We start from the raw sequence: 27,736 nt of genomic DNA, 5'->3' as shown, positions 1-27,736 counted from the left end.
GATGGTTGGAAGGGGCAGGCGCCCCCCTTTTTACCAGCGACCACAGCGGCGTCCCAAGCCCAAAGCAAGCCAGTGGAAAGAGCTCCTGTTCAAGAAAGCTTGGGGGAAGGGCTTTCGGTGCTTGGAGCCTGACCACCGGATCGCCAAGTGCACTAACCGCTCCAGGTGCTTGCTGTGCGGCGGCGTAGGCCATAGAGCTAGGTGGTGCTCGCCTCAAGTCCAGCCACCGGCAACTGCTTCGCAGGTCATCCTTCCCCCTTCGCCACCCGGCCCGCCGCCGCGCTCTGCTGTCCGTGCTCCCATGGAGGCGCCGGCATCTGACCCCGAGGTCCGGCGTGGGCTGGTCGTCGCGACGGCTCGCCGGACCGCTGGTCTCGCGAAGGCTCTCCAGGTGTGGTGTGGTGGCGATCATGGTGGGGACGCCAGCCCCGTTTGAGCTCGTCGACGTTAAGCGGGCCTTGGCGTTGCGCTTCCGCTTCCCTGAAGAGCAGGTCAAGGTGTCACTCCGGGCGCTTGGGGAGCTTCTCCTCGTCTTCGACGACGCGGCAGTCCGGGACATGGTGCTGGGGATCCAGGGGCCGCTGGTGCTCGGGCGCGTCTCCTTCATGATCGCTCCATGGTCGCGTTTCCGGCGTGGTACGCCGGCGAAGCTGTTGTACAGGGCCAGGGTGTGCCTAGAAGGGGTTCCAGAGCATGCGTGGGATATCAGCAGTGTGGCCTCTTTGTTCGATCCCTCCATGCTGATCGAGGGGATTGACACGGAGGTGCGTCGGGAGTAGGAGACTGGATGCTTTCGCCTCTGGGTGTGGATGGACGCCATCAAGAAGCTCAAGACCAGGGGTGTCCTTCAATTGGAGGAGCCGAGGGAGATGGAGTCGCCAGGATCTCACTACCCTGAGCTGGGCATCTTCGAGGAACCATCACCACGTTGGGGACAGGTTGGGCTGCTGAGCCATCCAGTTCTCATCCATCTGGATCATGTGTTTGACTTCACCTGCCCGCCGGAGTCGAGCCCGGACAGTGCTTGTAGCAGTCACAGTGCGGTCAGCGGCATCCCTTCGGAGGATGGTGTGCCACCGTCTTGGCCGGCCAGATGGGGTTACAGGTGGTTTCTAAGCTACGAAGATGGTGACTTTCCGCCGCCACCGCCGCGCGTCTCGGCGCACACCAGGCTTCGCTTCCCAAACGCGGGCACGGGCGGATCTGGAGGCAGTGGTGGAGGTGGTGGAAGTAGGCGCCGGTATGGGGACGGCGAGGGCCACCGGCTGGCGAGCGTGGGGTTGCGTCAGGAAGCAGCCGGCAGAGGTGAACGTCGACATAGTGATCACGCCGGACAAGGGAGGCAGCACGCCGGGCGGCTGGAGGAGGACCTGCCTCCGCTGATTGACATTGCAACGGCGGGCTGTTCAAGGTCAGAAAGGGATCCGTTCATGAGATCAGATGAGACGCCTCCCATCCCTGGTCAGCTGGGAGCGATCTCTGCGGTCATGGGCCAGCTACAGCAAGAGAAATATGCAGAAGGGCAGTCCGACGTCAGGGAGGTTGTGCATGGCCTTCCTCGTGAAAGTGTGATTACTGAGGAGCCAGGGACGCAGCGCCAGGAACCAGCTCAGCCTCATGCAGGCGTGGAAGACCATGGCCAGAAGGGGCATCAAGCAGCAAGGGCAGCCTCCGATGAGGGCAACGTGCATGGCCTTTCTCATGCAAATCTGGCGATTGGTGCATGTGCCCCGCTAAAGGTGGGACCAGTGGGGCTGCTAGAGCCTATCCTAGCGAAAGGACTGGATCAGGATCAAGCCAAGGTGAGCGGTGAGGTGGACGGGGGAGGGGAATCCTTTGAAGGCGTCTTTGGGCCGCACTCGCCTACAGCAAGCCCACAGGTTGGGCACCCTGAGCAGGGCCTGCCGGTGTTGGGCCTGGACAGCCACAAGGATGTAGATGCGGGCGGGGGAGAGGAAACCATCGACCACCTGAGCCGCTTCCTCATCTCATGCACATCTCCTCTCCGCGCCGCTCTTCTCCTCACCCCTGTCGATGGCAGCGGCCAAGAAGGGGGCGCAGCTGGGAAGCTCGCTAGGCGAAGCAGCGGCAGGCTCGCTGCTAAGCCAACTACGGGATGGTCCACCATGGACAAGGTACAGCTCGTTCTCATGAAGAAAGGGGGTGTCTGGGCAGGAGAATCGCAGATGGTGGGCCCGACAACGGCGGACCTCTAGAAGAAGTGCAGAGACATGTACAAGCAGCCGCTGTCTGATAAGTTCGTCGAGGCGATCATCGAGCTGATCGATGCGACGGGCGGACCCAGCAAGAAGGGCGGGCAGCCGGTCCATGGGCGGGCACAGGTCTCTGTTGCCTGAACTTGTTATAATGCTTGTTGTGTGTGTGTGTGTGTAGCTTCAGTTTCCTGATGTTAGTCAAACAAAGGTTAATGGGCGTGGGGTGCTGCTCAGGGTTGTGGTGTGTGCGTTTGTATCTGTATGTGGGTAGTTGTTGCAGCTCCACCTGGCTTTGGTGGAGACAGTGGATGGAGATTGATGTCAAGATGTGGAGGTCTGTTATGAGTGTTGGCACTGTTTTATGGATATTGCAATTCTGAATTGGAACGTCCGGGGATTAAATAACCCGGCAAAGAGAAGGGCTGTACAATTGTTTGTCGCTGAGCTAAAGTGTAATCTGATTTGCCTGCAAGAAACTAAAATCAATGACATGACCAGGAGCTTAGTGTTGGAGACCTTGGGGCACCGTTTTGCTGATAATTTCATTACCTTACCTGCCAATGGGTCTAGAGGAAGGGTATTGCTTGCTTGCTTAGATGATTTTGAGATTTCTGAGGTACCCTTGGCAACAGGCGTTCACTCCATCTCTGGTACAATAAAGCATAAATCGGATGGCAGCAGCTGGTCAATCATTGGGGTCTATGGCCCTCAGTTAGAGGCTGAAAAATTGGGGTTCATTGCTGAGATAAGAGGGATTAAGCAACACATGCTGCCGAAATGGATGGTTTTGGGAGATTTCAACATGATCAGACGGGCTGATGACAAGAGCAATTTTAACTGCAATCTCTGGATGATGGGCAGATTCAGGGCACTCATCGAGGATCTGGAACTAATTGATTTCCCATTGTTGGGGAGGAGGTTCACCTGGTCTAACGAGCGTCAAAACACCAATCTCACCAAAATTGACAGAGTGCTGGTATCTGGCGAGTGGGAAGCTGCCTTTCCCCAATTTCAGTTGAGCCCAGCATCAACGAATATCTCCGATCACTGCCCTTTAGTGCTGAAAAAGATGCAGCTTGCTCACTGTAGGGCCTTTCGTTTCGAGAACCATTGGCTAAAATCTTCGGAGTTTGACGGGATTGTTGAGCAAGCTTGGAGTAAAGAGGTCACATCTGGGGAACCATTGGCTAAATTGTCCAGAACTGCAGCGGCACTAAAAAAGTGGAACAAGCAGAATGTGCGATGGGCTTCTTTCATGTCTAGAATTGCAAATGAAGTTATCTTTCAGCTTGACCTTGCGCAAGAGGACAGACAATTGACAGAAGCAAAGAGAAAGTTGAGGAGTCTACTAAAAGCCAAGTTGTTGGGATTTGCGGCCATTGATAGAACTAGATGGAGGCAGAAGTCAAGATTGACCACGATCAAGGAAGGAGATGCCAGCACCCGTTTTTTTCATCTCAGGGCCAACGGGCGGCGCAGGAAGAACCATATTCCAGTGCTAAATGGACAAAATGGACCGGTTTCTGATCATGCCGCAAAGGCCCAGATCTTGCTCGACCGCTTCAAAGGGATCATGGGTAGCCCTCTCTTGCGCACTGTTTCACTTAATTGGGAGGCCCTGAATTTGCCACACTTGGATCTGTCCCACCTTGAGAGGTCGTTCTCTGAACAAGAACTTCGAGATGCCGTGTCAAAGATCCATGGGGAAAAAGCGCCGGGACCGGATGGCTTCACCGACGCGTTTTACAAAAGATGTTGGCCGCTTATTAAGGGGGATCTCCTTGCTGCTGTGAATTGCATACACTCCCTCCGCGCTCCGAATTGGAACATTGTAAACACGGCAAACTTGGTGCTACTGCCAAAGCGAGATGGAGCCCAAAATGCAAGTGATTTCCGCCCTATTAGCTTGATGCACAGTGTGCCTAAGCTGCTGAGTAAAATGTTGGCATCTAGGCTGGCTCCCGAGATCCACAAGCTCGTTTCTAACAACCAGAGTGCTTTTATCAGAGGGTGGTCGATCCAAGATAATTTTCTATATGTGAAGAATGTCATCAAGGCTGCTCACTCTGGAAAATCTCCCCTGGTATTTCTGAAGCTTGATGTGGCCAAAGCCTTTGACTCGGTCTGTTGGGGCTACCTGCTGGAGGTTTTGGAGGCAATGGGTTTTGGCCAACGTTGGCGGGATATGATCTCTATCATTCTTGCTTCTTCCTCCTCTCGGGTAATGCTAAATGGGTCACCAGGTCCCCCCTTTGTTCATAGGTGTGGACTGCGGCAGGGCGACTCGATATCGCCGCTACTTTTTATCATCGCGATGGAGCCTTTGCAGCGGATGTTTGCGATGGCCACGGAGAGGGCAATTCTGATGCCTTTAAGATTACGGGTGGCTCGGCTGAGATCTAGTTTCTACGCCGACGACGCAGCTCTCTTCATTAACCCGGTGCCCCAAGACTTTGCTGCTGTCCAGGCTATCCTTAAGGCTTTTGGGGATGCCTCTGGGCTCTGTGCCAACATTGAGAAGACAGTGGCGTATCCCATTTCTTGCTCTGGAATCGATATTCAACATCTGATGGCTGCTTTTCGCGGGGTGCAGGGAAGCTTTCCATGCCAATATCTTGGCCTCCCACTTGGGTTTTGGAAGCCACGAAGAGCGGAATTGCAACCGGTTCTAGACAAAGTCGCGGGTAAGCTGGCTCCTAGGAAGGGGAGGATGCTGAACAGGATGGGAAGACTAGTGTACATCAATTCAGTGGTTACAGCCACTGCCACCTTCTTCCTGACAAGCTTCCAACCTGACAAGTGGTTCATCAAAAAGATGGATAAGATGAGGAGAAATTTTCTTTGGTCTGCCGAGAATGAGTCGGTGGGAGGGAAAAGTCTTGTAAATTGGAGACGTGTGTGCTCTCCCAAGCGTTATGGTGGGCTCGGTGTGAAGAATATTGACTGTTTTAGCAGGGCTCTGCGATTGCGGTGGGAATGGTTCAAGTGGGAAGATGAGGACAGACCATGGAAAGGATCGCCGACTCCCTGTGACGATATTGACCGCCAGCTCTTCTCCAGCTGCACTTCCCTGCAATTGGGGGATGGCAGTGTTGCTGTTTTTTGGAAGGATCGCTGGCTCAATGGTGAGGCCCCTAATCAACTGGCCCCCGACATTTTCAATCTTGCCAGATTCAAAACTCTGACAGTCAGAGAGGCTTTGTGCAATGGGCGGTGGATGCAAGGGTTGCAAAGAATGGACAACAATCATCAACTCTGTCAATTTGTCAGTTTGTGGGAAAAAGTACAGCTGATTACTCTCTCGGCTCATCGAGACAAAACCAAATGGACAATCACTGCAAATGGACGTTACTCGGCCTGCTCTGCTTATGAGATCCAGTCCGCTGCACGGATTGAACAACCTGGGATTGCACGGGTGTGGAGAACAAAGCTCGAGGGAAAGGTTCGGTTCTACATCTGGCTGTTGCTACAGAACCGAAATTGGACCACTGACAGGCTGCAGGCTAGAGGATGGCCACACAATGCCTGTTGTCGGTTGTGTGACCAGGAGCCAGAAACTGCGGAGCATATCACGCTGCGATGCAGCTATGCAAGAGAGGTTTGGTACCTAGCCCAGGGCACAAGTGACAGGATTTACAATGTGGTGCACTCTGCAATTTCAGTTTCAGATTGGTGGAAGAGGCTCTATATGCATCGCGGTGCGCAATCCAAAGCTGCCGAGGAAACATCCCTCTCGGCATAATTGCTTGGCATCTTTGGAAGGAACGGAATAGAAGGGTTTTTGAAAATGCTGAGATGACGCCAAGAGCCTTGGTGAATCTCATTCAAGAAGATTTCAAGATGCTCAACGAGGCCTTCCGCCCTTCCATTCAGGTGGCTGGGTAGGAACAGGGTGTAGGATGGTGTCTTCTTTTTTGTCTCTGTAGCTCTCTGTTTCAAGAGCTAGTTTTGTCTTTGGTTCGTGGGGCACTTTTGCCGCCTCTACTAGTACCATGTAACTTTATATCTCCTCCCATCTATAATGCAAAGGCAGAGCTCCTACTGTTCTCGTCAAAAAAAAGATCTGACAACGGAGGCTAGCATGCGGCGCGGGTTGAGGCATATTGTGGACAGCTTGGGCCGTAGTCGGCTGCCTCTACAGTGCCCGATGGAGGTGGCATCATAGTGGTAGTGGCGCTCATCCGATGGCGGCCCGGCTGGTTGCTTCGAGCGTGCTCGGGCGTGTGGCGCTCTCCTTCCACGAGCATGTGACGATGAGCATGCGTGGGGTCAGACTACGACACTCGGCGGTGAAGCGCGCTGGTGGAGCACATTGTCGGGAGCCAAAGGAGGTGACTGCGATTGGCGGCCGAACGTGTCGGCTGCCACAGGGCGACCGGAGGTGCCGGTTGCTACGGAGGTCCCCTGTCCGGATTTGGACGACTAGATCTGACGGGGCGACGCCCGCTCCTCCCGGCAGTGTTGGCTGGGCCGGTGTAGGAGTTGACACGCCCCCCCCCCCCTCGCCGGGACACGCTGCTCCTCGCCCGTGCTTTGGATCACCTCCAACCATGTCTAGGCGGAGTACCATCGGTTGTTTGTGGTGGCGTTTATGGCGTTGGTGATGGGTTCATCTTTGGAAGCCCCGGACGACATGGGATGGTGGTCTGCCCAGTCGGCTCTCTGCGGGATTCGTGGTGGTGGTGGTCTTGCCTCTTGGTCGTCTGTGGGGTGGGGGGGGTCTGGCATGCTCTCCTCCAGTGGAAGTGGCGGCGCCCGGATCTTGTTTGGACGGGCAAGTCTTCATCGTAGTGGTGGCCTAGGTGTCTCCTGGTGGTGCGGGTGAGTTCCCGAGCGAAAACTTTGCGATTTGACGCCGGTGAAGGCGACGCTCGTGGGTGCTGCTATCTTCTTGAGGATGTTGTTTGTGGGTCTCTTCCTGTGCCAGGGCTCCGGATGAAAATCAATGTCCGCGGACTCGGCAGCGGTGACACGTCGTCACCCTCCTGAGGGCGTTGTCATGGAGTGGTGGAGTTCGGGCGCCGTCCCTTGGACTGTTGCGATATATTATGATTGTTTTATGCTTCTTGTCGTATCTTTATATCTGGTTTGTAAAAGGACCTTCTCGTTGTCGTGTACTCTTATGTTGTATTTTATATGTAAAATGAGGCACAAGCCTATTTCAAAAGAATCTGTCTGAATTTATGAACCAGAAATCCGGATAAAATTGATCTAGAAAGCTAAACAAGAATGTTTATCTAAAACAGGGAGAATGGATTTGAAACACGGAGAAGAAATCATACCGTAGGATTTTATTCGGTAAACATTTATTTCACAAGTATTTATTTATTGGCTTATTAAAGAAAATAAATTTCTACTCCCTCCGTCTCATAGTGTAAGAGGTTTTTTTGATACTACATTAGTATCAAAAGACGTCTTACATTATGGGACGGAGGAAGTATTTGATAAGTCAATAGCTGGTGGGGTAGTTGATACGGTCAGGGCCGGCCCTGGGGCATGTGCAGGGGGGCAACGGCCCAGGGCCCAGCCCAGGGAGGGGCCCATGATGTAGTGCACATATATAATATAGCCAAGCAAAATAGGTGAGAAAAAAATTTATGAGAGAAGAAAAACGAGATGAGGTAGGCCCATCAGATAGTAGGTAGCGATTAGCGAAGCGTCACGCACGCCGCACGGCAGGGCCGCTCGTTTCGATTGTGAAACAAATCAATCGAAGATCTCGGGGACGCCTTGCTCGTCTGTTTGTCCACTCGTCGCTGTGGTCGCCTCGGTCACCGCTGTGCGCGTCGCCCGCCGTGCGGCAATCCAGCAGCCGCAGCCCGCAGCAGTACGTATACGTATGTATGTGAGCAGTGAGCGCAGCCCACAGCAGTACGTATACGTATCCATGCATAACTCTCTGTACCATGTTCCTGATCCATCCCTGCAAACCCCAATTTCAGTAATTTCTTTTATTTTTTAGAACGTATTCAATTATTCATCCATGATCCATCCTCTAATTTCAGTGTACACGAAGTTCCAAATTTTAATGTATAATTTTCGAATTCAATCTTTCATAGTATGTATTCAACCATCTTTTTTTTTTGTCATTCTATGCACATGTCTAGGGTTCCAATCATTCAAATCATCCGATGTAAAAAATTCTAATTCCTTGAATAATTTTTTCTTCATAATATTAGGACATTAGCCCGCCATGTTGCCTAAGAAGCATTTGTCAGTTGCTCAAACAAGAAGAAAAAAGATAGAAAGGGATCTGAAGATTCAACAACTGAAGGGTACTTAAGTATTATTGTTGTCGATGGAGTCAGTTGAATTTGGTTCTTATTTGAGGTAATCATATCATGTTACTTTCAATTTTCTATCTTTTTAGTATTTCTGTCGTAATATGGCATTGTCCAACAATTATTATATTTAAGTTTATGTACCACGCACACGCATACATATATATGATCTTAGGACATAGGGGCACATGGCATCGAATTCGCCTAGGGCCTCCCGAAACACAGGGCCGGCCCTGGATACGGTTTTGACTTTTGAGGCAAGCTGGTGGGAAAAATATCAGGGGTGGGAGGAAAATATAAAAATAGGGAGAAGGGAGGAAAAAATGTTTGAATGAAAAAATACAAACAAAACGACTAAGAGCAAAATAAGGAACTTTTAAGTGAAAAAAAGGATGGCTTATCCTAATGTTTGGGGCGGTATAGTGGCTGCAGGCGGCACGGTCATCTCTTTATCACTCCCTTGAAACATAATAAGAACATTTAGATCACTGCTTTAGTGATCATATTGATCTAAACGCTTTTATATTTCCTTATGAGGAGGCAGTATCTTGAGAAGTTGCCCTATTTGATTTAAATATGTAGTTTAAAGGATGGCCTTTTAGGGGACGTAAACTTGGAGTATTAGTTAGACATATAGTGGAGTAAGTATAACTTTTAATAAATAAGATAATAACCTGCAGCGCCGACGCTGTAGCAGGCGACGGCGCAGGTCTGGACAACGGTGTTCTCCTGCCTCGTAAGCGGTTTGACGGGGATGCCGAGGCGGGCGAGGGCCTGCGTCCACCCGCGGAGCATGACGAAGGAGATGAGCGCGGCGGAGACGTTGAGAGTAGGGTTGAGACCCGTGGTGAGGTTCAGCTTCATGACGATGACGCTGTACATGGTTCCGACGGCCACGCTCACAACCAGGCCGCGCGCTGTCAGCTGCTCCGACCACGGCGGCACCGGCACGCGGCCACGCGCGGCTCCTGGCGCCTCGACGATCTCGTCGACATCCAGGAGCCGGGCTTTCTCCTCCTTCCCTCCCACGGCGCCCCGCTGGTGTGGCGCCATTTTTGGTTCCTCTCCTCCTCTCCTTTCTCCTGTCCTGCCTGCGTCACATGGGGAAGAGAGATTCTGGATAAGCAGCAGATCGGTTCCATCAGTGTGCTTGCGGGAAAATGGATAATTGCGCCTGGGCTCTCCAGCACCAATAAGTAGGTATAATCAATAAGAGATTAACCAACGTGATTCATGGCGAACAAAAGAACTGAGCGCCTAAAGAGCTTAACTCAGTTTATGATTATGCTGGAAAGGAACTAACTTGGCTGCTCGTGGAAGCACCAGGGGCAGACGTGCGACACAGTGCCACAGGTTTATTATAGTACATATATACAGGTTATTATGTGGGTGGACAGCATGCTTCATGCATCTCTTGTTTGTTAGGTGCGACGTTTTTGGCGCTGTTTTAACTTTTAAGTGCCACTTAGATAACACCACCACGGTTCGTCAACAGCAACGACAAAAAATATGTCCACGCCACGTCCTTTATGCTTTGACTAAAGACGGACCCCGCCAAAGCCCGCGCGTCCTGGCGGCGATGGGGGAGGAGGGGACCAACCCTGGCGGCGTTAGGGTTGGCCCTCCGGTCGATCACGGGAGCGGGGAGGTTTACTTTCCATGACACCTTGTGCTAGCACATCGCAAGTCCATCCATATTTACAGCTTTTACATTGATTCCTATCGACCAATTCCTTCTCTTTTTTTTTGGGTTTGACACCATTGCTTATCAAAAAGGTCTAGAATTGACCTCCTACGCTTGTCGTTGCCGGAGAGCGTAGAGCTTTTGATAAGTGAAAACCGCTAAGGAAAACCTTTACTGTGGTTAATGTTTTCTGTTTTTCTTTTACTCTTTTAGTCCATTTATCAAATATCTTGTTGTTGATAGCTTGTTGGGAGGCCTCTCCTGCACAAGTACTGAGGTTAGGAAATGACTCCACCTTCTGAAATGAAAAAGAAGTTTACAAATATCTATTGGCACACTTCAGCATGTGAGAGATGACTGTTATGCAGGAGATGACATTGTCCATCTAAAAGATCACTTACTCATGCTTGAAAAATTATGTGGTCTCTTTAGTATTCAGGTCTACCACATGATGAAGCCAAAAAAAAAGTATTCTCTTTATCTTTGGTGGGCAAGGCATCGGAGTGGTATAGGTCCTGGGCGATCCGTAAGAAATAGATTAGGTCGATCTTTACACTTGGTTTTATAGAGAAGCACATCACTTCAGTGAGGGGGTATCGAAGAACTGGAACCCGAACTGACCGTCGTTGGACGTTTTCCCTCTCCCACCTCCCTAGTTCCAACTTTCTATACCCACTTCTTGCTGCTAGTGACTTGTATCGCTGATTCCAACACGTGTATCCTTGTTCATATTCGTGAAAAATTGAGAGAGAGAGAGAGAGAGAGAGACTAAGGGCCAGTTCTTTTGACGGCTTAAAAATAAGCCTCCTCCTCCCCAGCTTTCTCCATAAGCCACCTCCTTCATTCATTGGAGCTTCTGAACTAGTTATGGGATAACTAATTTAGAAGTCTCAACAAATTTAGGGAGCGGCTTATTATGTGCCCAGGCAACTTCATGAGGCAGATAAGTCACCCCGGGTCTCTAACTAAACATACCCCAGACAGATTCCAGGCCAGACAGCTTGAAACGAGGACACAAACCTCACTAATCCATAGAATGTTGTTTGCTTTTGGCAACTAACCCATAGAATATTGATGGAATGTTGTTGGCTTTTTTGCATAATTGGGTTGTGACAGTGTCCTAGATTAGGGAGTACTCATCACGTCGGCCTATCATTTATGGGTCGGGTCGAGGACCACCGACAACTGAAGAATACACCCCGGTCCACGTAAGATATGGCCCTCAGCATACTCAAAATGGAATACTCCGAAGACTTAGCGTATACTTCAAGGCATATTTAAATATTTGGCATATTTATCTCTAGATGCAAGTCCCATCCACAATCTATACAATACAAGTAGGATGTACGGTTTTACCTCTTCGAGAGGGCTTGAACCTGGATAAATAATGTGTCTCTCTACTTTCTGTTACCATCAAGTCAAGATCACTAGCTCGGGGCCTCCTACCTAAGATTGCCAAATTTAGCTCCGACATTGGTAGCCCATACAGCCCATACAGGCCTGTTGTGTGGTCGCAAAAAGCTCAATGAAAGCATTGATTGACGAACGGATCCACGCCGACGCGATCTTTGTGCCAGAGCATCAAGACCTCGGCTTAACTGAGACGCAGAAGAATCTTGGACCTCCTACGCACCGTCAAGGCATAAATCCTAACAAACCAAGCCTGGTGATCGGATCCCTCACCGTATCTTCGGATTCGGCCAAGGATCTTCAAGCGATCACTGCCCAAGAGTCGGTTTCGCATCTGCCACAGGGCAATAGTCACATCTAGTTGGACCAAGCCTGGAGCTCATATCCAAAGACTCTCTATTGGGTCTCTGTTGTGACCCAATGAGCGCGGCCACAGAGTCTGTCCCGAGGCCAATGCTAGATCAACCTCGGGAAGTTTTCTCCAGGAAACAGACGCTAGATCGGTCCGAAATTAAATTTCTGCTCCCCCCAACCACCCCTACCCCAACGTTGCGTATTGCCCCCAATAACTTAGGGCCGACTGACGTCTGGGATTTGGCTTGCATTACACAAAAACCTAAATTCTTTTATATATTTGCCAATCTCAAATGATGTGTCGGCTCAGTCTTTAAAAAGTGCTCATAGGGGAAGGGTGTGTGTGCGTATGTGTGTTCATAAGGGTGAGTGTATGTGTGTGTAAGAGTGTTTATGTTTGTGGTGTGTTCAATAAAAATCTAGCTGAAATTGTTTTCTATCTTTGCCAATAAATAATGAGTTACAAAAGGATTCGTTTTTTCTGTCATAGTGGATTACTCCTTTTTTTCCCTTTTAAAAAAGCGGCATTCTATGTACAATATCTGGATCAAATTATGGAGGCCAAAATAAATAGAATAATGATCAATGGAAAAAAAATGAAAATATCCTTTATCATAAGGAAGGTCGGCGCGAACAATTTTTTTTAAACATAGTAAAGATGCAAGTGCTCATATATACGCGCATATACTCACCCCCTATAAATACACACACGCACACCCTACCTCTATGAGCACCTTTGAAAGACTGAGCCAACATATAATCTTGAGATTTTACAAAGTCGCCGTATGCGCCTCGTAGTCAATGAGAACGTCTCCGCCCACTGAACGCACATCATCGAAAATCCTGCAACAAACCTAGGATAAATGTGAGCACTAGCATTTGAACCCTGGTGGGCTATGCATATTACTGTCCTTCTAACCATCCAACCATAGATTGGTTCGCTCAGTGCCAACGAATTGATTGCTAGCGGGTGGATCGACCAGCGAACATTTGTTCGCTGGGGGTTACACAATCGAGTGAGGTGGCTTGGACATACGAACAAAATGAGCTAGGCCTAGATAGCAGTTTATTTAAAAAAACATTATAAAGAAAACTGATACAAGAAAAAACAAAAAAGATTATGTACAAAAAAATAAAGTTGCCATGCTAAACTTTAAAGACTATCATCCTCTAGATAATTTTTTTATTTGGATAATTCGCAATTAGATTACAGGTGTTGCCATTATCAAAAAAGGAAAAAAATTCCATGCCATAAAAATAAAAAATGTCATCCTCTTAAAAATAAAAATGTCATGTTATTGACTACTAAAATTCTATGCCCTGAATTAAAAAACTGCCATGCTCTTGATAATAAAATGCCACACTCTTAATAATAAAACTATCATCCTCTTATTAGTAAAAAATTCATGTTATTTATTATTAAAAATGCCATGCTCTTAGTAATAAAACTGTCATCAGCTCATTTAGAAAAATGCCATGTCATTAATTATCAAAATGGCATGCTCTTAATAATAAAACTGTCATCATCTTATTAACAAAAATTCCATGTTATTAAATATTAAAATGACATGCTATATAATTAAACTACCATCCTATTATTAACAAAAAGTCATGTTATCCTCAGTAAAGAAATATAAGAGTATTTAGATTACTAAAGTAGTGATCTAAACCCTCTTGTATTTCTTTAGAGAGGGAGTAATTATTAAAATGTCACTCTCTTAGTAAATAATGACATGTGAGAAATTGAAAATGGCATGTTTTAGAAGGAAAAATATATGTTATGGTTTTAATAGAAAAAAAGATTCTCCATGCCTATAATATATGCACGTGGCAAGTTTTTAAAAATCCCTCTAAAAATAGGGAATTTTGTTCTTTCCAAAAATGAAAAAAAATACAATTTATGGAAAAAAATTCAAATTAATTTTTTAACTCAAAATACATAAAGATGTTTGACCATAAATGTATACAAAACTGTGCTTCAGCCCTGGTGGTATGTGTGCATTGGCTTCCTGTAGAAGGGCCCAAGTTCTATTCCCTAGGAACCGTTCGCCAGTATATCTGGGATAGCGAACGACGCCAGAGAGCTGACCTGACACATGGTTTGCATCAAGATTCGTGCAACAGCAGGGAATGTGTTCGCTGGAACAGCCTAAAAGTCTAACGGGCACTAGATAACATTTCCAGAAATATAATGTTCTTGTTCTTGTTTTTGTTTTTAAAAGTTTCTTTTGAGACATATTTTTGTTTTTAAAAGTAGTCCAACCAGCCTGTAATTGGTTGGGCCCAACCGAGATCATACGAGGGACGTGGAATTGAGCCCAGCGGTGTGCAAACGGGCTTTTCTGACCTAGGGTTGGCCACCGGGCCGTATTTCTCAGAGAAAGGAAGGGGAGCGGCTGGCCGGGCGAGGGATAGCGAGCTCATCATCCGAGAGGGAGCCGCCCGTCGCCGCCGGCGAGGATCCAGCGGCGCCCGCAAAGGGAGAAAAGAGGACGAAGAAGAGGAAGAGGCTGGTCTTGCCGCAGTTCCACCTGGACTCGCTTGCTTGCTTGGTTGATGCCTGATCCTTAATCCGACCTACTCCTACTGCTTAATTATGCCTATAGCTAGCTAAGTTATCTGCCAAGTGTGTCCTGTTCTATGATGTTTATTGTTTTGATTTGCCCACTGAATTTCCTTTACTTTTCATATGATGAATCAGTTCTGTTATGTTATGGGCATGACTGGAATGGATGACATATGATGTATATTGGTGTTGATTATGTGCACACTGTGCTAGCTCTCAACTTCACTGAAAAGGGTATCACTTTGACTGTATTTTGCACAACTAACTGACACTACAAGTTACACAAATCACATATGCACACACCACACAAATCACAAGGACAACATCGGAACCGTCAGCTGCACACTGTCAAGAAGAAAACCTCACTGGCTCTTCCCTCCCAAACATGTTAAAAGCTACTTACAATACTCACATTAGCAAGCACACAATGCTCTGAGTTGATCGCCCTGATAGACTATATCCACAAATCATAAGCGACATCTTCCAACAGTTCATCCAGCAAGAATTCCCATATATCCACAACAGTCTCCTCGCTTTCCGATCGAAGATCCATCCAAGCTCCCTCTTCCAGATCCACACTAACTAGCTGGTTCAATGTGCTGGGAAATTGGTAACAGAGATGGCCCTCAACGTGCTTATTTATTTCTGAGATGAGGTTCTGTCCCATTGGAGGTGCCTGTATGTTTTGTCTGACAAAAGATAAGCAATGGGGGTTTCCAAAGTGTTTCCCCTGAATTGCTGTTATAGCTTCACAGATGCAGTCAAAGAAGAGCATGAAATCATCAGTTTGATGATTGCCCTGATGTAGCTCTTCAAACAGGCAAGGGCTGATCAATTCATCTTCCAGATACCATACATCTAAGTTCTGGGATGTGCATAGTTCTGATAGCTCCAGCACTGCTTGTATGTAACCTAACCTGACATCCTTGTCCTCCCAGAAGATTCCTTCTTGGTCTGATCCATCGTCTGGGTAGTACTGGTGGGGACTCGAGACATCTTGGCGCAACTCACCTGTAGGTCATTTTGGGAGATGAAACCGTTAGATTAAAAAAAAACTTTGTTTTTCTGAAGGTCAATGGTTAGCATACATCAGATTTTTTATCAATTGAATATTACATTGTATTGGGCTCTTATTTTCAGGGCTGTCGACATCTTCATGGAAGAATGGATCAAGAATAGACACAGGACTGGGTTGCTCTTGCTTTTCACAGTTTTCCTCTTGTGATGTTGGTCCAAGTGATGCGCTTCGTCTGGGAGTTTCTGGCTCTTGGTGCTCTAGCATCTTGACAACATTCTCAGGGGAACCTGGATAAATCTCAGCATGCTCTTTACTTGGTTCTGCTGCTTCTTTCGTTTCCTTCAATGCAGACATTCAAAATTTTCATTAAACTAGCACATCAATGGAAACTAGATGAAATAGCAATAAATATTGTCTTGAACATACTGGGGGTGAGTTATATTTGTGTTGCTCTGCTGGAATGCATTGCGCATTCCGAATTGCTTGCGAGTGATCCAGATTGTCAGTTTCTTCAATACAACCAGTATCAGGTTCAACGTCTGCAAGTATTCATATTCTATTAATATAATATCCATGTAGTATTTGATAATTTTGCATCCTGTAATCACTCACCTTGTTGCGTGTCTTCTTCCTTGTAATAATATCTTTCTCGATCCGCTTGTTCAACCGTTGCTTCACTAGGACCACATTCAACACTCCCTGAATCTCCCTCTGTTTTATTTCCTTCTTCTGCAGATTCTTCCCCCTCAGCCTTGTGTATGGCACAAATATTTTTATCTTCCTGTGAATGTTCAATATACTCTTTTACCCTTGGGGTATTCCCAGGTGATGATGGGGTACTGCATTGAGGGAGGGAAAGCATTCCTACCAAGGACCTTGAGACCTGAACTGCTGGACTTGGATACTTGCCAGTATGAGTATCGTCCTTCAGAATTTCTGTTAAATGTTTTTTGGCTTCTGCGTAGAAGTTGGATGCATCCTTTGAGGTAGATAAGTCGCTGTTGAAACCACCTACTGAATGATTTATTTGCTTGTGTTTACTGCTGTTTGAAGGTCCAACATCATTTTTATCAGTAGCTGGAGGGGCCTGTCTGGAATCCTTTATAATTGTAAATGAATCTCTGAGCAAACACGGATCTCTTTGTACATCATCTTCGTTCATTGGGGGTCTTCCTTTTCTAGTTTCTCCGGTCACGATTCTGAATCTTCTCCTGACTTCCTTAACTGAAAATGTTGAACATTCAGCTGCACTGTATTCTGGAGCTTGAATTCCACCTGTTTGCCGATGGAAGGATGTCGATGCAGTTGCTTCTGTAGGATCAAATCCTCTCCTTGGATTTGGCTTCAGTATTACTATTTTGTTAACAGGCTGAGAAGACCTTCCTTCTGGTGCATGTGTTCTGCTTGATTTATCTTTCTTCCAGAAGAATATATTCCTGCTCTCTTTATTCTTTGTTTTAATAGCCAACTCACGCTGATTTGAAGCCTTTGTATCTTCGGCAATGTTAGTTTTTTCAAGCATTTTCTTGGGCTCTAGCCTGGCCCCTACATGTCTGTTGCAAATATATTTGTTGTCAACAAGCTGCTTTTCCTCGCTCACCGGTGTTTTCTGATAATCAAGGTCACGGGGAGGATTGTTATACTCATTAAGCTTTGTATGGATAATGGACTCTAATTCAGGGTATAGTTCACTCTTATTCCTGCAATCATCATGCGGCCCTTCATCATGGTACTTATAGACTTGTCCCAGGAAATCTGACAAAGCAAGCTCAAGGCCATCTTCTTCCGCCTGTTCCATGCATTTTGAACCACTGGGATCCAGGGACCCAGAGGAGGAAGCAATGCCTATGTCTGCGCTGGGATCTGTGACTCCCTTTGGTTTGCTGTTCGGCGTTGTTCTTTTGTCCAGACAGACATCATGTCCCAGGTCAGCCAATATCCTTTGAACCTCGTCGTTTGGGATCTTCTTCGAATGTTTTGGCTTGCCAACCTCGCCCTCCATGAGTCTTTTGACAGTTGGTTTCGTAGTGCTGCATTCCTCCGTGTTCTGAGAAATACAGGACCAAAACATCAGTTGTCTCCAGGAAACAAGTTTCGACATGCAGCGTAAATATTACAACAATAGAAAAGCTTGAACAGAGTCTGTACTGCATCAAGAGGACTGAATGATGGTAGTTCAGTACAAGCCCATACACAGTAAGGAGGTTCCTTCAACTGCCCAACAATGCTGTATTTATGAAATCATATCCGGACTGCTGTTTTCTAAGTTTATTACTCAACTTATATTAAACTGTACTTTGCTTCGAAAACTTTTTGGCTGCTATCAGAATCAAGTTGGCACTTTTCAAAACCACAAGTCACAGCGATTTTTGTTATGCAAGTAACTTGATATAGCATCTGCTGCATCTGGGTGGAGTTGTGGTTTTAACGAACACGCTATGTGATCTACAGTAAACAGTAATTCATATGTATTTTTCTCTCGTAGAACCGCATGTTTTTCATTTGATATACAAAAATTAACTTACATCCCTGTCTTCATCTGTTTCCTCAAAGTCCCTAGACTTCTTTCTCAAGTGCCCTCTTCCTGCAACCAAGCAGGCTGTTAATCCCAATAACAGAATTTACAACAAGAAGCTTGAGTGATGTATTTTCCTGAATGCCTTAAAAAAATTCAGTTAGTTCTAGAGGGATCAGTTGCTGGTTTGTAGCATTAGAGAATTGTGAAGCGAAGGATGGACATCAGAAATGAAGATAGTACTGTCATGAAACTGAATTGCTGTTGCACTACCCACTTATCTAGATCACTACTACTCCTTACTATTCTGTCTTTACTCTTCGCATAACTAATATAACTGTGGTTTACAATTAAATTAAGAGAAGCAGTACCAGCAAAGCCACTGAAGGAGTGCCTTCTGCTCCCTTGCTTCCTGTCGAGGATAAGCTTGGGGTCGCGGCGGGAGTAGAACATGCGGATGAGGCCCCAGGTGCACCCAACATTGTTCTCTTGGATTTGTGAAGCCCGTCTGTGGCTCGTCTTCCCCATTCTCTCGGTGGTTTTCTTCTACCTGCACTCTGAAGGTGAAGTACCTGGCAGAAGTATGAGTTGTTCAGTTCATGGTGCTAATCCTCAGCAAACGTGAAGTACCCGGCAGCAAGCAAACGTGGTTGCAGAAAATGCATGTGTCTACTCTGCAGTTAAATCAACGTATAACAGAATTTTACTACTATCAACATGGATTAGAATTGAACTACTTTCACTCTGTTTTGGTTCTGACCCTTGTTCCTTTTCTCTGCTATTGTAGTAATCACAGAAGAAACGGAGCTGGGGATGCAAAGCCACCGCAGAGACAACTTGTATCATTATGGTTAGAAAACAAGAGGGAAACCCAGCCAGCAATATTACAAGGCAAGAGTATAACAAGAAAGAATTGCTCACTGACAATCGCGACGGCGCAGCAGGGAAGAAGATGAAGAACCGCCCGTAGCTCCGAGCCGATGAGGAGGAGATCAGCACACACAGAGGACTAGATAGAGGAGTGCAAGGGAAGCAACCAACCATGAGAGGTCCTTCAGGGCATGTCTCTGGCCATGTCAAGGGATGCCATGACCAGCTGGCTGCCCTGAGCTGCGGAGCAGGCGGCGGCGGCAACGGCGGTGGAAGGAAGGAAGGAATCAGAAGAAGAAGCCTTTTCTTGCTTGCTCGCACTGGCCAGTCAGTGGCACGCCATCTTTTCAATCTTCTTCCCCTCTTTGTGCTTTGTGGAGCTAGCGTGGAGGGGCATGCAGCAGCACAGCTATGGCGACGGACAGGTGTAGCAGCAGCAGCGGCACATGCCATGGACAAGCATCAAGGTGACCACACACGCACAAGCAGCAGGCAGGCACCAGGCACGCATGCTTTTCCCCCACCCCTCTGCTCTGCAGGGAAAAGTGGCAGGATCAGAGCGGTTGATAATTGTCCTTGAAGCATATTTATTCCTGTAGCAATGATCCAGCCTTGTGGTAAAAGCATCGTACCATCAATTTGTTTATTTTGTGATTTGTTGGGGGGCACATTTTTCTGCCAATTCAGCGCGACGGTCGGGCCAGACTAGTTAACGGCATCATCAAAACAGTTAGCATTTTGGATCGGTGTTTTTGCCACTGTGAAATCTTCAAGTCGGTGTGAAATGTCGCGTTTTGTAAAGTGGTGGTTTTTCGCAAGTCGTGCCGTAAAAGTGATGGTTCTGTGCATTTAACTATGAAATATGTCAATGGTTGTGCCACATGCTTCATGAGCGGAGCTAAGTTTCTTTACTTGTGCCAGACTATTTGTGTTGGTTGTGCACTGGATGCCACTCATCGTCCTTTATATTCGTTTGATGCTAAATTTTAAGTTAATAAAAATACCATTTATCAAAAAGAAAGTACTACATCTCATTTCCGTTAAACACTAGTAGGGATACTGCACACACAGGAACAGGATACAACGTGAGCAGTAAGCATGCGCACGTGCCTTGATTTTTCTGTTATATACTTGCCCTGGTCTGCTGATTATGCGTGCATGTCACGTACGTGCTGTGGCTGCGATCGATGGAGTACGTAGTGTAGCCGGCACACGTAGCTACAGTACAGTGCACGCCAATCAACCCTTGGAAACGACGGCTCACATTATTTATCTTAATATTAATTAGGTTCTCTAGCTAGCGACGCCTTGTTTGTGCTTACTTACTCCACATCAATCCAGGGTGTTTGTCTACCTCTTTCGATGCTGCTTCATGTTTGTTGTACATGATTATTATCGTTACTATGGGACGGAGGGAGTAGAATACACTGGTAAATAAGGGTTGCAAACTAAGCTGAGGAGCTTGATTGCAATCTTTTTCTTTCTTCAACATTTACCCTCGGTAATAATGTTAGCACCCCTGACGACCCGACCCCACCTGCACAGGAGAAGATGGTGCGGCCCAGCCGCACCCGACGCGCCAACACTCGCTTCTGCGCCCCAGAGTGGCACAATGGGTCCGGCCCAGCGACGGCTACTACTTAAGGGCATCACCCTCTCCTTCTGGCTCATCAAGTGGATCACGGAACCGGCGGCGGCACGAACCCTAATCCTTCCTATTCGATCCATTCTTGTACTCGATATTGTATCCTGGATATATTGCCACCGAGAGAAATACTAGATCGATCCCCTTCCTTGTTCGTCCCTAACATCTGGTATCAGTCACCAGAAATCCACCTTCCCTCCACCCGATCTGGCTCACCTCATCGAGACTAGAGGGATTCGTCACGGCCACAACACCATCGAAGCCATGGATCCAGCAGCGAAGGCCTACCTCGACAAGCTCACGACGACAATGGAGGCCAACACCGCGGCTCTCACCGCGGTCACCTCCCGCCTGGATGATCTGGTTGCCTGGAGGCCAGATCTGGAGCGTCGCGTCTCCGATCTAGGCGACGCGGTCACTGCTCTACAGCAAGCGCGGCCAAACGCTTCGATCTACGGCGCCACCGCCCGCGCTGCCCACCGACAAGTTGGGCCAGGCGGGAGGCGATGAGGACGCCCCTCAAGGGTCTAAGGACCACGGCGAGTTTCATCTACAGCGGGGGAGGGGGGGTGTCGTTCCAGATGCCGCCGACACTCCCGGCCAACGGTCAGATCGAATTCCTGTCTTCCCCTTTCGCTCATGCTAGTCAAATGCTCGCTGGCTTGGGACAAGCCCATCCTTCCATTTCGTTTCCGCAGTTCTCGGGCGAGAACCCGAACATGTGAAAGACGATGTGCGAGAAATATTTTTCCATGTTTGCCATCCACAAAACTTTCTGGGTTCCCATGGCCGCCCTCAATTTCATAGGGGCTGCGGCCATTTGGTTGCAATCTGTCCAAAAGAGACTCAATAGTTTCGATTGGGATTCCTTTACTGCCCTGTTAACCACCCGATTCGGTCACGATCGCCACCAACTGCTGATCCGCCAGTTTTACACTGTTAAGCAGACATCCACAGTAGCGGATTTTATTGAACACTTTGAATTAATCATTAATCATCTCAGTTCTTACTCAGATTCAATTCACCCATTTTATTTCCTCACTCGATTTGTGGAAGGACTGCAGGCGGATATTCGAGCGGTGGTCATGGTCCAGCGACCACCGGACTTGGACACGGCGTGTGCTCTGGCGCTGCTTCAAGATGAGGTGGCGGACAATGCTCACGCCGAAGCGTAGCGTCCCACTCCAGCGCGACCGCCTGACGCGTCACAGCGGCTCAGCGTGCCGCTGCCACTTCCTCCCCCGCCATTGCGCACGACACCACCAGCACCAGTCGTGGATCGCCGCGGCACGGACGCAGCATGAGCCGACGCCTCCAAGATCAAAGCTCTACGCGACTACCGTAGGGCGCGCGGCCTCTGTTTCAAATGCGGCGAGCGCTGGGGCCCCGACCATGTGTGCCCAACATCGGTCCAGCTCCACGTCATCGAGAAGCTTCTGGAGCTCTTCGGCATCGACTCCACAACAGAGCCAACTCAACCAGAGGCTGCCCAGGACGGGGTAGTGATGGCCATATCCAAGACCGCTCTGATGGGAGGCGTATCACCCAAGGCGTTCCAACTTCGCGCGTGGATTCAAGGGCGTGAAGTTTTGATGCTTGTGGACTCCGGCAGCACCACTTCCTTCATCAACGAGCAACTTGCCGCATCCATCCAAGGCGTCCAACCGCTACCGCGAGCGTATCAGGTGCGGGTGGCGGACGGAGGAACCCTCACCTGCTCCGCTAGCGCCCCAAAATGCCAGTGGTGTTCACAAGGCCACCAGTTCACGACGGACATGAAAGTGCTGGCGCTGGGCACCTATGATGCGATTTTGGGCATGGACTGACTCGAGGAGCACAGCCCCATGACCGTGGACTGGCGTGCCAAGCTCATCGAAATTCCCTCTCCCACGGGGCCAATCCGTCTCTGCGGGCATGAGGCGACCTCTTCCAAGTGCGTCGTCATCAACGCTCTCCAACTTCAGCAACTGTGCAATACAGGCGCCATCACCCACATGGCATTGATCTACGCAACAGCAAGGGAGGACAGCAGCGACACATCCATCCCACCTGACATCCAAGCTGTCCTTGAGGAGTTTGAGGACGTGTTCAAGGAGCCAGAGGGCTTACCACCTCGCCGTGATTGTGACCACAAGATTCCACTCATCCGAGGAGCTCAACCCGTCAACATCCGACCGTATAGGCACAAACCCGAGCACAAGAAGGAGATAGATGCACAAGTGGAAGAACTGCTTCGCAAAGGGATTATACAGAAAAGCACCAGCCCCTTCTGTTCACCAGCCATAGTCAAGAAGAAGGACGGGACTTGGCAGCTCTGCATCGACTACAGACATCTGAATGCCATCACCTACATCGCCAAGTACCCAGTGCCAATCATCGAAGAGCTGCTAGACGAGTTACACGGGGCAGCTTGGTTCTCCAAGCTAGACCTCCAATCTGGCTACCACCAGATTCGTCTCGCGGAAGGCGAAGAGTACAAGACGGCCTTCCAGACGCATTCAGGACACTATGAGTTTCTGGTGGTTTCATTTGGATTAGCAGGCGGGCCAGCTACGTTCAACAGTGCCCTGACGACCACTCTGAAGCCTGTTGATCGCAAGTGCGTGCTCCTCTTCTTCGACGACATCCTAGTTTTCAGCAAGACACTGTGAGAACACATCAACCACCTCCGCCATGTGCTGCAACTATTGCGCCGCGATCAATGGCGCGTGAAGAGGTCCAAATGCGAGTTCGGTCAGCACAAATTATCTTACTTGGGCCATGTCATCAGCAACCAAGGGGTATCTACGGAACTAGCCAAGATACGTGTGGTGGCCAACTGGTCGACACCATCTGATGTCAAGAAAGTATGCAGTTGTTTGGGGCTGGCAGGGTACTACAGGCGATTCGTCCGAAACTTTGGCATCATCGCTCGACCGCTGTTCAACCTGCTGAAGAAAGGTGCACCGTTTGTATGGACACCTGCTACCAACACAGCTTTCCAGCTCCTCAAACAACACTTGATTGAAGCCCCAGTTCTTGCCCTGCCCAACTTCACCAAACCGTTTGTAATTGAAACTGATGCCTGCGGCAAGGGCATCGGCGCAATTCTTCAGCAAGAGGGCCATCCCATTGCGTATATGAGCAAGGCTCTGAGCCCTCGTTACCAGGGTCTATCAACATATGAGAAGGAGTATCTGGCAGTCATCGTGGCCGTGGATCAATGGCGCCCCTACCTGCAACATGCTGAGTTCACTATCCTCACTGATCAGCGCAGTTTGACACACCTCACAGAGCAACGGCTTTCAACACCATGGCAACAGCGAGCTTTCACTAAGCTCCTGGGACTTCGGTACAGCATCAAGTACAAAAAAAGGGGCATAGAACACTGCAGCTGACGCACTATCTCGGGCGAACACGGGCGAGGTGCTGCACACCCTCAGCGTATGTCAACCCGCGTGGCTCGAAGATATCATCAACAGCTACAACACAAATCCGTAGGCGCAACGGCTTCTAGAGCAGCTGGCCGTACGGGAAGATCCCAATGGACGATTCCAAATCCAGAATGGACTCCTTCGATTCAGGGGCCGCATCTGGCTCGGTGGGACCACGGCTATGCAACAACACATAATCACAGCTTTCCACCACAGCCCCATGGGAGGTAACTCCGGATTCCCTGTGACATACCGCCGAGTTTGCAGACTGTTTGCTTGGCCGAAAATGAAAGCACACATCCAGGAGTACGTGCGATGCTGCACGGTCTGCCAACAAGCCAAACCGGATCGCACGGCGTCACCGGGCCTACTTATGCCATTACCTATACCAAAAGGAGTCCTGAGATATGATTACCATGGACTTTGTGGATGGACTACCACAGTCAGGACAGTACAAATTGCTTGCTGGTGGTCGTCGACAAGAGAACCCGGTTTGAACACTTCCTACCCTTGGCTCACCCGTACACAGCAGCTAAAGTGGCCATCCTTTACATGCAGCAGTTGTACAAGCTTCACGGATTCCCAGGAGCTATCGTGTCGGGCCGTGATCCACTCTTTACCAGTCACTTATGGCAGGAACTCTTCAAATATGCGGGCACTGAACTCCGAATGAGCACGGCGAACCATCCTCAAACTGACGGTCAGACCGAGCGGGTGAACCAATGCATCGAGACATATCTTCGCTATTTCGTGCAGGCGTGCCCAAAGCGATGGAGTTTTTGGGTGCCCCTGGCGCAATTCTGGTATAACTCTTCCCACCACTCAACCATTGGGATGACACCCTTCAAGGCCATGTTCGGGAGAGAGCCAAGACATTGGGGGATCACTGCTTCAACAACTTCTTCGGTACCGGCGTTGCAATCATGGCTCGAGGAACGTGCTGTCATGCAAGATCTGATACAACAACAACTCCATCGCGCGCTCCAGATCATGCAAGATCAGGCGAATAAGAAGCGCTCTTTTCGGCAGTTTCAAGTTGGCGATCAAGTCTTCCTCAAGCTCCAGCCGTATATCCAAACATCAGTGGCTCCTCGCGCCAACCACAAGCTCAGCTACAAGTTATACGGACTGTTCAAGATCATTGACAAGATCAATGAAGTCGCCTACAAACTCCAGCTGCCGCCTCAAGCCACGGTACATCCGGTATTCCACGTCCCCAACTCCGGCATGCCCTACTTCCCGGCACCACAGCAGCGTCAACACTTCCTACTGGTGCGGGCGACACAGCGATCCCGGTGAAGGTGCTGCAATCAAGGTGGCGCAAGAAGAATGACGCCATGATTGAACAAGTCCAGGTGCAGTGGTCGGCAGGCGCAGCGATCGACATCACCTGGGAAGACAAGCAAGCACTACAGGCTCGATTTCCCCAGGCGGAGGCTTGGGGGCAAGCCTCTTCTCAAGGACGAGGGGATGTTAGCACCCCTGACGACCCGACCCCACCTGCACAGGAGAAGATGGTGCGGCCCAGCCGCACCCGACGCGCCAACACTCGCTTCTGCGGCCCAGAGTGGCACAATGGGTCCGGCCCAGCGACGGCTACTACTTAAGGGCATTGCCCTCTCCTTCTGGCTCATCCAGTGGATCACGGAACCGGCGGCGGCACGAACCCTAATCCTTCTTGTTTGATCCATTCTTGTACTCGATATTGTATCCTGGATATATTGCCACCGAGAGAAATACTAGATCGATCCCCTTCCTTGTTCGTCCCTAACAAATAAGGGTTGCCTTTGTGCCTTGTGTTCCCTCGCTGATCAATGAATTTGGTACATCTTCTACCAACATTCAGAAAAAAAAAATATGGGTCGCAAATTAACCGATGCTAACACTTGACACGCGTAGGAGTATAATGGAGTGCTGGACTGGACTCGAATCTACTTCAGTAGGTAACCTTCCTTGGCAGTTGGCACGCAGAAGCAGTTTTTATTAAACATCTTTAATTTAGTTCCTGTTCATTGCACTGGTTTGGATTCAAGAGCCAAGAAAATACTTCCTCCGCCCGGAGATACTAGTGGGAGAAATGATTCGTTTCTCCGACAAGTATTTCCGGACGGAGAGAGTATACGGTAACTCTTATGACTAAGAATTGAAATGATATTTGTAAGACCATCTCTTCGCGGTATCACTTTCTGCAAGACGAAAAACTTCATGGACTCTAGTAAAGAGACTACAATCAGGCCGGAACAGCACCACACTCTTTCACCTGCACGCAACATTGTTTCTTTATATGCCTTTTTTTTGAGCGATTGTTTTTTATGCCTGCCAGCGTAAAAGGCACCGACCTCGTTTCAAACCGGCCCACCTCTCTCTCTCTAGGCTGGCTGGCTGGCTAGCTGGCCCAATGCAAGAGGAGGAGCAACCGGCTACCGGGTCGGGCGCGCGTGGATTCCTCGTCTCTCTCTAGTCCAGTCTGTAGTACAGTGGCTCTTGTTTGGTGCTGGCTGCTGCTGCCTGGGCAAATACCCTCAGTCAAAAAAGAAAAGAAAAAACAAGGGGCAAGCAAGATGCCAAAATGCGGCCGCACCGCACTTACGGCTCCAGATTGTAATAGTAAGACTACGCTACGATTGCGGCACCTCTGTTCCCTTGCTAGGATACACATCCTCGAACATTCTTACTGCGGTGGAGCGCTCACGTCCGCTTGGCGATTCAAACTTCGCCGTCGGGCCGCCCATGGCTGACCTCGCCGGCGCCGCCCCGGCGGCCAGCGGGTCGGCGGTCTCGGCTGCGCCATGCCCGGAGGTGGTTGCTCCCCAGGGGCCGTCCCTGTCCTTCGCGTCGTCGGTGTTCTCCTGGGCGGATCTCGCGGACGAGGAGGCCATGGACGTCGGACCGGTCGAGCGTCCGGTGAAGCTGGCTCCGCCGCTCTTCGGAGACTTCTGGGTGGCGGCCCGGCCCGCGCGCGTCAGTCCTCGCCGCCTCTCCGGCCGTCCCCGCCCCTTGCGGCCGCCGGCGGCACGTCCCGTGGCTCGCCCGCCCCTATCTGGGCCGGCGTCCCGTGCGGATCTGCCGGTTCCTGTGGTCGCGGTGGCCGCCGTCTCCGACCGTCGCCTGGTCCTGGCGGAGCCTGGTAGCTCTGCCGGGTCTGGTGCGGGGTCCGGGAAGGCCACTCCGGCGATGGCGCCGGCGGCGCTGCGGGAGGGGTTTGCCCCCTGGTCGGGTCCGGATCGGGCCGTGCTCCTACGTGGGCCAGCTAGCGCTCGCATGGTGGGCCGGCCCGGGGGAGCGTGGGAGGGCCTGCGCCGTTCTGGGCCTGGTTCCTCTCGGAGGGCCATCTGGGCTGACCCGGCGGCCCGCTGCGCGGCTGTCCAGTCCCAGGCCGTTATTGACCGGGCCAACCGGGCCTGGTTGCTGTCCCACGCGGACCCGGCCCGTTGGGTGTGGATCCAGCGTGGCGCTGGAGACGTGTCGCACGGATGGCCTGCGACCCGTTTAGATGTCGCTAGGGCTGGACGGTGCGCTCGTCTCCTCCTCCCTGTTACCTCGTAGCCACCGCCTTCCCCCTGCGCTCCCGCCATTCCGGCCGCCTTGGTCTCCGCCGCCGGCCCGTCTCCGTCCTCGCCGCGGTCGTCGCTCCCCATCCCCCCGCCCCGCCCCCGGTCCTACCTGGAGGCCCTCATGACCAGGGACGCCGGCGACGGATTGTCGCGGCCGAAGAGGCCTCTGGACCAGGCGTCCTCCTCGCGCTCCGACGTCCGGACGGCTCG

At 49.7% G+C, this 27,736-nt stretch overlaps 2 protein-coding genes and 1 long non-coding RNA gene across 5 annotated transcripts in view; 1 reads left to right on the top strand and 2 right to left on the bottom strand.

The window, feature by feature from the left end:
* LOC119304248 (probable metal-nicotianamine transporter YSL9) overlaps positions 1–9,818 on the bottom strand; it is a 17,412-nt gene extending 7,594 nt beyond the window's left edge. The window contains exons 1-2 of the mRNA XM_037581420.1: positions 9,801–9,818; positions 9,172–9,588 (exon numbers count right to left, since the gene is read on the bottom strand). Coding sequence (XP_037437317.1) covers positions 9,172–9,550 — 379 coding nt within the window. The 5' untranslated portion in view covers positions 9,551–9,588; positions 9,801–9,818. The remainder of the gene's footprint in view (positions 1–9,171; positions 9,589–9,800) is intronic.
* A 4,876-nt stretch (positions 9,819–14,694) lies between these two features.
* LOC119304246 lies at positions 14,695–19,171 on the bottom strand. 3 transcript variants are annotated; one of them, XM_037581419.1, is made up of 7 exons: positions 19,086–19,171; positions 18,416–18,616; positions 18,055–18,113; positions 16,142–17,576; positions 15,956–16,068; positions 15,628–15,868; positions 14,695–15,522 (listed from the first exon to the last, which is right to left on the bottom strand). In XM_037581419.1, the coding sequence occupies exons 2-7, from the start codon at positions 18,570–18,572 to the stop codon at positions 14,966–14,968; spliced, it is 2,562 nt and encodes an 853-aa protein (XP_037437316.1). In that variant the 5' UTR covers positions 18,573–18,616; positions 19,086–19,171; the 3' UTR covers positions 14,695–14,965. The 3 variants fall into 3 exon arrangements, with proteins under 3 accessions (XP_037437316.1, XP_037437315.1, XP_037437313.1); XM_037581418.1 differs by having other exon boundaries at positions 18,970–19,103; XM_037581416.1 differs by having other exon boundaries at positions 18,966–19,099.
* LOC119304247 lies at positions 17,068–19,762 on the top strand. Its single transcript, XR_005148190.1, has 4 exons — positions 17,068–17,210; positions 17,280–17,725; positions 18,405–18,734; positions 18,832–19,762. It is a non-coding gene; the product is annotated as an uncharacterized LOC119304247 (long non-coding RNA).
* The last annotated feature ends 7,974 nt before the right edge of the window (positions 19,763–27,736 follow it).

Source organism: Triticum dicoccoides, chromosome 5A, assembly GCF_002162155.2.
Source record: "Triticum dicoccoides isolate Atlit2015 ecotype Zavitan chromosome 5A, WEW_v2.0, whole genome shotgun sequence".
Lineage (NCBI taxonomy): Eukaryota > Viridiplantae > Streptophyta > Magnoliopsida > Poales > Poaceae > Triticum > Triticum dicoccoides.
This window is presented reverse-complemented; position numbering and strand designations above follow the sequence as displayed.

Excerpts from the sequence above, each read along its gene's own strand:
- LOC119304246 (XM_037581419.1), bottom strand. The coding sequence starts at position 18,572 with ATGGGGAAGACGAGCCACAGACGGGCTTCACAAATCCAAGAGAACAAT. Across the intron at positions 17,577-18,054 it reads AAACAGATGAAGACAGGGAT|AACACGGAGGAATGCAGCAC; the intron begins GTAAGTTAATTT and ends TGTATTTCTCAG. Across the intron at positions 15,869-15,955 it reads ACAAATATAACTCACCCCCA|GAAACGAAAGAAGCAGCAGA; the intron begins GTATGTTCAAGA and ends TCTGCATTGAAG.